The sequence below is a fragment of the Mercurialis annua genome, linkage group LG6, assembly GCF_937616625.2.
Source record: "Mercurialis annua linkage group LG6, ddMerAnnu1.2, whole genome shotgun sequence".
Taxonomy (NCBI): Eukaryota; Viridiplantae; Streptophyta; class Magnoliopsida; order Malpighiales; family Euphorbiaceae; genus Mercurialis; species Mercurialis annua.
Genome location: NC_065575.1, coordinates 44,676,843 through 44,686,369, shown reverse-complemented (window position 1 = coordinate 44,686,369; position 9,527 = coordinate 44,676,843). Strand labels below are relative to the sequence as shown.

Here is a 9,527-nt window from a genome sequence, read left to right as displayed (position 1 = left end):
ATGACGAGAAGATCAAATGAATTGAATTCTATGTAGTCGTTAACGCATAGAAACAAAAAGGGATAAAGATGATAGAGTCATATGAATGGATCCACTGACAGTTAAGATGTCAGTAAAGGGTACAGTATGACGATATATAAGTAATCGAGAATGTACTACGTCGATATTGCAGGCAAAAGAAGCTGCGACCATTACTAATTGGTAATTGACGTTCAGAATGCCGAAACAAGAAATATCAGAAATACGAAATGCGATAGAGGTGACATCAGCATATGATCGGCTTACAGGCGACCATGATGACAGTACGAATACGATAAGACGATACGTATACGATTAAGAACGCACTACGTCGGGAAAGTTCGAATAAAGAAGGCCATAACTCTCAATTAATGATCGATGTTGTGGATATGAAAAGCAAGTAGTACATGACGTACGAGATGCGCTGAGGAGGAAAGCAGAGACTGCACTAGAAAATGATAAAGAAACACGATAAGAACGTGAATTAGGAACACAATAAGAGTACCATAGGATCATAGCATTTAGACTATTGATCCTATTGATTAACTAAGGACAAGAAGTCAAAGAAAGTAACGAAGAAGTATACCTACGATATGGACAGAAGTAGAAATTAACAAGTTGGAAATGAATACACAGTGTACATTGAACAAATCAGGAGTAGGACTTCAACGCGGCGACAATTGTTGTCCCACTATTATGAAGATCGTGTAAGTAACAGTTACGCTCAAATCAAGAAGATTCGCAAAAAGATTGAATATCTCTTTCTTATGGGATATCAAGCAGTAATGTACAAGTATCTGTAGTATAAAGAAACATCACGTAAGACTAACAATCTTTAAAAGATGTTAGCGATGATCGTAAAGTAAAATAGAGGACGGGATAACAAAGACAGTTATCCAATAACGTAACGAATGAAAGATGAAATAGATTAAGGTAAAATACGAAGAGATAAGAAATTTCAACGTAAGTCAACGAAGATACGACAAAGGAACCAATACATAAGGTACAAAAACGTAAAAGAAGAAGATCGAGTAAGTCCCTGCAGGGAAAGCAAAGATATTATAAGGATGCATCATGAGAAACATCTCATTGATAACCATTGATAAACTACGATGGAAAAGGATGAAATTGCATAAGGTAAGAATACAAGACCTACGGGGAAAATAGAAAATGGGATTAAGTTCCCAACCCCACAATAAATATCAACTAAATAATGGTAAGAGTAATGCGAAAGAGACTACATAAGGAATTAAGAACGAAGAGTCGTAAATGCAAATTAATGAGTTGTCTACATCAGTCAGCGACAAATAAGAGATGCGAGCGAATGGGTTGTCTGCATCAATCGATAACGAATGAAGAAATTGAGCGACGAGTGTTATCACCTTTAGTGAAAAGACATCAATAAGATAAACTACCATTGGACTTCAGTTATAAACTGAAAGTTCAATTACAAGGACAAGAGCCTATGGTATTGCATGTTAAACAAAGAACAGATGAAAGAGTCATGTATATAAGATCAAAGCGAAAAGATTAAAGATGAGGGATCACGAGACAGCAAAATACATCTGACATCACGATAGAAGAAGGTAGTAACATGAAGGTCGTCAATGACGGTTAACATTAATCTACAAGGAGTACAGAAATGGAGTGATGAATGAAGTTCAAAAGGCTAAGGATTTAAGTCAAGTCAAAGAGTTATATGAAAATTCGAGGACGAATTTTTATAAGGGGGGAAGAATGTAATACCCCAAAATATTAAATTATCTAATTGGACCACGTGTCCAGTCTAGATTTGCCAGAGTGGCAAAATCGGAAAGTTTTCCGATGAATAAGTTTTGGTAGGTCGGCTTTGAAAAGGATTATATGCGAGGAATTTAATAATATAGTTCAAGTCTAAAGTTAGAATTAGAATTAAAAGGAAAAGTGTCAAGAAAATTTCAAAATAAAGTACAGGGACCAAAGTGGTAATTTAGCCACTTTGTGTCGAAAATGGAAATTTGTAGATTTGACGGGAAAAATGTTAATATTAAGTTTTGTATTATTTATCGGATATAAATAATACGTAAAAGTAATAATTTAAGAATTTATCGATTTAGTTATGGACTAAATCGTAAGAAAGGAAAGTTTAAAAGATAAATAATAACAAACAAAAAGAACAAGGATTAAAGTGGCACTTTAGCCAAGATATATATAAGAAAGAAATTGAATCAGAGAAGGGAAGAGAGACTTCCAGAGAGAGCGAGAGTTATATCGCCGATTACGTCGTTTCGCCGCCGTTTCGCCGTTCGACGTCCGATTCAAGTGATTCAAGCGGCAATCTCTTCAGAATCGAATTCTCTATCGATATCAAACATCGTTTTAAGGTAATAATCTGAGAATTTGGTGGAAAATTCGAATATATAGCCGTTTTGGTTATAATTAGGAATTTAATGATTTTGGATCGTTTTTAGCGTTTTTGGAAAAACGAAGTTACGGGTTTTGAAGGAAATGAGGTTCTATACGTGTATGGCGGAAGATAGCATGACGGGAAGCCCGGAAACGACGTTTCCAGGAGCTGCCTCAGGTCGCACGTGGTGTGCGATCGCACACCCGTGGTGTGCGAACGCACACCTGTGATGGTGTGCGAACGCACACCCAAGGTGTGCGAACGCACACCAATGATGGTGTGCGAACGCACACCCAAGGTGTGCGAACGCACACCCATGGTGTGCGGACGCACACCACCCTGTGCGGGCGTGTAATGAGTCCACGAGGGACTAAAATGAACTTTTGCCCGAGGGGCTAAAATGGACTTTTAGCCATAAAGAAATGGGATTTTGATATTTTCAATATTAGATCCTAAAAACGATTAAGAACTCCGATTAATTAAAAAGAGATATAACAAGTATCTCGACTAAGTGTCAGGACACGACCAAAGCTAAGAATCGTATTTGGAATACGATAATGTTAACCTAAGTCGATAACTTAGGATTTAAGTATTAAGTTTACGTTTATAAATCAAGAATTCGGTAACGTGAATAGGTGAATGACGCACCGACGAGCTACCAGGCCAACGAGCTGGAATAGCTACGAGAACGATGCATGGAGCTTACGTTATGGAATCATAATAGTGCAATTTTGGGATAGCGGTCACTGTGAGTTGCACTTTACTTTCGTGTATTATATATTAAAGTTATTTTATATAGATATATATATACTGTTTATACGCATCGCATTACATATAATTGATTGAAATGTTATATGTTTACTTAATTTCTATATACGAGAACTAGTATGCGATCCGATGAAACTAGCTACCTATTGGGTGTCAATAGGCTGTGTGATCACCAGTATTGAGTCAGTCTAGTATGTTCGCATTGAGGAAATGACTTGACACAGCTGTAAGCTGTTGATGAATATGAAATTTACGATTGGGTTATGATTTAGATACGCAGAGTGAACTCGGCTACGGTGTAGCCTGGAAGTCCCCGTATCTAGTGGCTGGGCCACCAGCGAGTTGGACTCGCAATTGATATTTACGATGTTGGATTGAATGTTATATGATTATTCGAGAGATGAGTCGCATGCTAGGATATTAGTTTCACACGGATCAAATACATGTTATATGTTTTATAACATTGTTTTCTTAAAATGCGATGTTGTGTCTTTAACGTAATACTGTTAGTAAATGCAAACTCACTCAGTATTCCCCAAATACTGACCCCTCACTTTGATGTTTGCAGGTAGTGGAAGTCGGATCAGACAGATCATCTCCTTTGTGTCAACAGCCCTTTTGGCTCACACAAAGTATAAGTTTTATAGAGCTGCAGTAGTCAATAGGTGTCAGTATAAAGTTTATGATTCGATTTCAAACGGTATTCGAAAAGTAAACTCTAACAAAATTTTATAAATAAGTCATTTATAAAGGTGATGTTTTATCCGTTTGAATTGAGTACCAATTGCCTTGAGAGGAATTGGTTATGTTTGTGATCAGAAACAGGGCGGTGCTGGATATGAGATATCGCTCGGTAAGACCCTGGTTTCTAAGGAATTGTGCTGCAAACGTTTTCAGGAAAGGGATACAATATTTCAATATTTGAATTATATTATTTAAAAAAAATGTCTGAAAACGTTTTATATATAGTAATATGTTTTAATTCGCGAAAAAATTAATAACGGTTTTAGGCTTGCTACGGGTTTTGGAGCTACCACTCCCATTCCCTAGCGCCGGTCTCGGCTCAATAATTTGGGTCGTGACACTATGTATTAAGCCTTTTTGTTTTTTATGATGTGTCAATAGCTAGAATTGCCACATATTTGTTTTAATATGAAGTCACTAAATTATATACCTTGCTTCCATAATTTAATATCTAAATTGAAATCAATTAAAGTTGAATAATAAAAACACTATCAATAAGTAAATTCTGTTTAGATCGTTAAAAATTCATCCTTTAATAATAAGAAAAACTTTAGGGATTACAAAACTTTTAACATCCTTAATTTTTTTTTTATCATTCATCAAATATTTGTAGAGTGCAAAAAAATATATAGATAAACAAATAAAATTCTAAAAGCAAAAAAGTCAAAGTTCTCCAACTCAACCTGTTTAGTAATTTAAACATCTAACCCCCGCATTTAAAACTATGATCTTCCCTCTCCTACTACCTGTCTATAACCACTCTCTACACAGAGAGAGTAAATAAGAAGCTACAACTACACCATCATATTCACACAGCATTTTCAAAGAGAGAACCAGAGAATTAACAGTCATCGTCCCAGTCATGTCACGGACGAAACAAACAGCAAGAAACTTTCCGTCAATAACAGCATGCAGCGGCTCCTCCTACGAATCAATCGCAGCTGATCTCGACGGCACGCTGCTCGTCTCCAGTAGCTCCTTCCCTTACTTCATGCTGGTAGCTATAGAAGCCGGCAGTCTCCTCCGTGGGCTGGTGTTGCTTCTTTCTCTACCTCTCATCATCATATCTTATTTTCTCATATCCGAAGCCATCGGCATCCAAATCCTTATCTTCATTTCCTTCGCCGGCGTCAAGATCCGTGACATCGAGCTCGTTTCTCGTGCCGTTTTACCAAGGTAAAAACACTTAGTGTACGAATATGGGAACACGGGACACTTATACAAACTGTATTATTTTAAAGTAGCTATACAAAAATAAAATTTTGTGTCCGAAACATAATTCAAAACGTTACTGAAACAGGACATGTTGATTGATTGAAGTGTCTGTGTTTCAATTCATTTAATTTTTGTGTTATTTTCTAGGTTTTACGCCGCGGATGTGAGGAAGGAGAGCTACAAGGTGTTTGATAAATGCAAGAGGAAGGTGGTGGTGACGGCGAATCCGACGATCATGGTGGAGCCATTCGTGAAGGATTTTCTTGGCGGGGATAAAGTTTTAGGTACTGAGATTGAAGTGAACCCTAAAACCAAGAGAGCTACTGGATTTGTTAAGAAGCCGGGTGTTTTAGTTGGCAAATGGAAGAAGTTGGCAATTTTGAAAGAGTTTGGAGAGGAATCGCCTGATCTTGGGATTGGAGATCGTAAAACTGATCATGATTTCATGTCCATTTGCAAGGTTAGTAGTATTTTAATTTGTTTTATCTTTGATTAACTATGCGGTTGATTTAATTGTGATCATCTATGATCTAGCTATATGGTTACAAATGCATAAGTATATGATAAACCTAAATTGATGAAAGAAGAAATTACAGTGACTACTGTAACTGTAAGGAGAAATTTTTGATCCTTTGGTTGATCTTTTTAATCCTATGGGACCCATAATATTAACTATCCCAACTGCCCGCGAGTGCCAGCTGTACAATTAGGTTGGGTTGGTGGTCCACTTTTAGAATAGATTTAATAATGTGGTCAAACAGTGAAATCATAAGGGTCAAGGTTATCTACTTATCTACTAAATTATCATTAGAGCTGGTCACTGGGTAAACACTTATTCAAGTTTGGATTGTTTTAACTCAATGTTTAAATAGATCCCAAAAAATCAAAGCTAAATTCGTATAAATTTAACAGATAGTATCAAATTTTGATTTGAATCGGATCCAGATTGGATTTATATTAGGAAAAGTCGGATTTGATCGTATTTATATTAGGAAAAGTCGGATTTGATCGTACAAGTATGAACACATGTAAATCCGACCCACAATGTTAATCATCTAATGTTATAAATAAGGATGACTTTAATTTTTTTTCATGAATAAAATAAACATTGAATTTGAAATTGAGAATTTACAAATATAAAAATAAAACACAAGTAAAATCAAATTGTAGTTAAACACATATTTAACCTGTTAACTTTTGCTGTAAATAAAACAGGAAGGCTACATGGTTCATCGCAGCAAATCAGCAACTCCATTACCGCGTGATCGTCTCAAAAGTCCTATAATCTTCCACGACGGCCGTTTAGTTCAACGACCGGACCCACTCAATGCCCTCATCACCTATCTCTGGCTGCCATTTGGATTCATGCTCTCCATCTTACGCGTGTACTTCAATCTCCCTCTCCCTGAGCGAATCGTACGGTACACATACGAGATGCTCGGCATCCATCTCGTGATCCGCGGGACCCCACCTCCAGCTCCATCACGTGGAACCCCAGGAAATCTCTACGTGTGCAATCACCGTACAGCATTGGATCCAATCATCATAGCAATAGCACTCGGACGCAAAGTTTCGTGTGTTACATACAGCGTAAGCCGTCTCTCCAGACTCTTGTCGCCGATCCCAGCCATCGCTTTAACACGCGATCGTGCGGCGGACGCTGAACGTATCACGTCGTTGCTCCAAAACGGTGATCTTGTTGTGTGTCCAGAAGGAACGACATGTCGTGAGAAGTTTTTGTTGAGATTCAGCGCGCTGTTTGCGGAAATGAGTGACAGGATTGTGCCAGTGGCAGTTAATTGCAAGCAAAATATGTTCTATGGAACAACTGTACGTGGGGTTAAATTCTGGGACCCTTATTTTTTCTTTATGAATCCAAGGCCGGTATATGAGGTGACGTTTCTTGATCGGTTACCGGAAAATATGACGGTTAAGACCGGCGGGAAATCGTCGATTGAGGTGGCGAATTATGTGCAGAGGGTGTTGGGTGATGTGTTGGGATTTGAGTGTACTGGATTGACTAGGAAGGACAAGTATTTGTTGCTTGGTGGGAACGATGGCAAGGTGGAGTCGATCCATAACTCCAAAAAGTGAAGCTTGAATGTTTGAAATTCGAAATGGAATTAGGCAGTTTGTGAGGGATTTCTGTGTAACTTTATTTAAATATAGAACTATATACATATGGAGACTATTTTTGAATTTTGGCTGTAATGGTTATTGAATTATTGTTCTTCAAATTAAACTTCTGTTTCCTGTGATGTATTTTGTTTGTTTTTCGTACTGTTTAGACCATAATGATAGATGCCATTTCCAATTTATTAACTACTACAATTTGGGACTACGGAGAGGGTTTTTCTGTGATATGATATGATTTCATGAATTTTTTGGTATGCAAACTGCTGAATCAATTTCAGGATCAGCTCAATTAAAATAGCGGTCTCTTAAATAGAAACCATACATATGTAATGTTCAACATTTGCTATAACCTTTTACTGTATCAGTATTGCAATTTGGTTTTATTGTATTTGTGAAGACAGTTGTCATCTTAGACGTTCCTTCAATTCGACAATCTTCAATACATTCCATGGCGGGCGAATACGTTGGCACATCAATGGGCCCAAATGGCCAAAGCTTCTTATAGTCCACCTTAGTTTTTCTTTTGCTTTTCGATTTTATTAGCTTTGTCTTTTTTATTTGCTATCTATCTCTGTTAAAAAAAAATCTACCAATTAATTCTTCCCGATTGTTGCGATGTCGCAATTACATTTCTTCGATTTTTAGTAGATCAATTTTCTGAGTTTATTTGTTTTTTTTTTCACAATTACATCAGCGTATATATGGTGTGCTTCAATAATGTATCAATATATAAAAATTAATTTAATAAGTGATAACGTAGCACATCTAGTAGGGGCGAAGCAACCTCGCCAGGAACGAACATCACTAAGTCAAGCATTTCACCGATCTGGTAACAATGTCCGACCTTCTTGAAATCATAGAGCACATGACTTGGGGGGTCACTGGATCGATGGGAAGTCAAACATCATCCGAGACAATCATGCCTGATAAGGTCGGACCAGGAATTCTGTCCGGGCTCCGAGTTACATTCAACTAAGACCTAGGCCGAGCTCCGAGTTCATAAACCCGAAAGACCGGACCTGGTGACCCGAGCTTCGAGACATTTTCAGATCTCAAAACCTTGATAACTTGGTCCCCAAGTTATCCGAGCTCTAGAGTCTTACCGAGCTCCGAGGTCTTGTTCAGAAACACACGCTCGCATACCAGATCCTGAGACCACAGAAGATCTTCTGACAGGTACGCGAGGAATGTTCCCTCTGACACACCTAACAAACCGCGCCACCTGCAGGGATATTCTCCCACGTGAGCATAACCGAATTCTGGGACCACTGGGCTCACAGCCTGCCAGCAAGGCAGGTTTGTCCTTAAACCCTAACTATAAATAGAGGGTTTAAGGACAAACCCTAGGTAATTTCTTTTTCTCTACTCTAAGCACTCTCTTTTCTCTTCTTCTTCTTCCTTTACCTCAAATCTTACTTGAGCGTCGGAGTGAACGTCCGGTGACCCCCACCGGAGTTCTTTCTGACCTCTGTCTGCTTGTGGTGTGCAGGTCGTTGCAGCTCGGATTTAGTTTGGTGATTCATCACTTGGCGCCGTCTGTGGGAAACGTTTTGTATTCCCCTGTTCTACTCTGGTTCTCTTGACGCTGCTGATCAGATCTTGACAAGAAACAATGGCTGATGATCCTGTTTTGGACAGGGTAGATCCTCTGGGAACTACGGTTACCGACGCTAACTTGGTTGGTGGAGTCTCTACTAGTGGTCGGACCTCTGTGATCACTGGCTTAACTCCTCCGGCGAATGCTCAGGTGGGAGGATCCAGGGCCTCCGGCAGTGGAGCTGGATTTGTGCCTTTATATGGGTTGGAAAACTATCCAAGGGCGAACCCTTTTGCTTCAGATGCAAGTCACACCCACTTATCAACCCCAGGAACCACCGTGCCTCAAAGTTTCCTCCACAATACCTTGTCTCCCACTCAACTCAACTTCCCGGTAGACGCTACACTGGTGGCTACGGGAACAGGAACAACTTCTGGGCAGGATATACCTCTGGCGGTCTTACAAGCTCAAGAATATTTAGAATACATGGCTCGCCAGCTGCACCAGGCCCAGCAGATGCACTTTGCAGTCATGTCCCAGTATTACCCAAGTTACAATCCCTCGGCCACCCCCGTGGTCCCTCCACCCCAAGCTGCTGAGTTTCAGGATAGTCGTCCTCCGAGAGAAGAAGGTCGGAGCGACCACCCACGACCCAGACCTAGGGGTCCCACAGAGCATCAAGTACCAAGAGGCGAAGATCATCGTGACGCTAATTTGCCGAGA

General features: G+C 39.2%; 1 protein-coding gene across 1 annotated transcript; it reads left to right on the top strand.

The window, feature by feature from the left end:
* The first annotated feature begins 4,634 nt into the window (after positions 1-4,634).
* LOC126687177 (probable glycerol-3-phosphate acyltransferase 8) lies at positions 4,635-7,389 on the top strand. Its single transcript, XM_050381611.2, has 3 exons — positions 4,635-5,092; positions 5,279-5,591; positions 6,347-7,389. Exons 1-3 carry the CDS (start codon positions 4,779-4,781, stop codon positions 7,223-7,225), a joined length of 1,506 nt encoding a protein of 501 aa, XP_050237568.1. The 5' UTR covers positions 4,635-4,778; the 3' UTR covers positions 7,226-7,389.
* Positions 7,390-9,527: the final 2,138 nt, after the last annotated feature.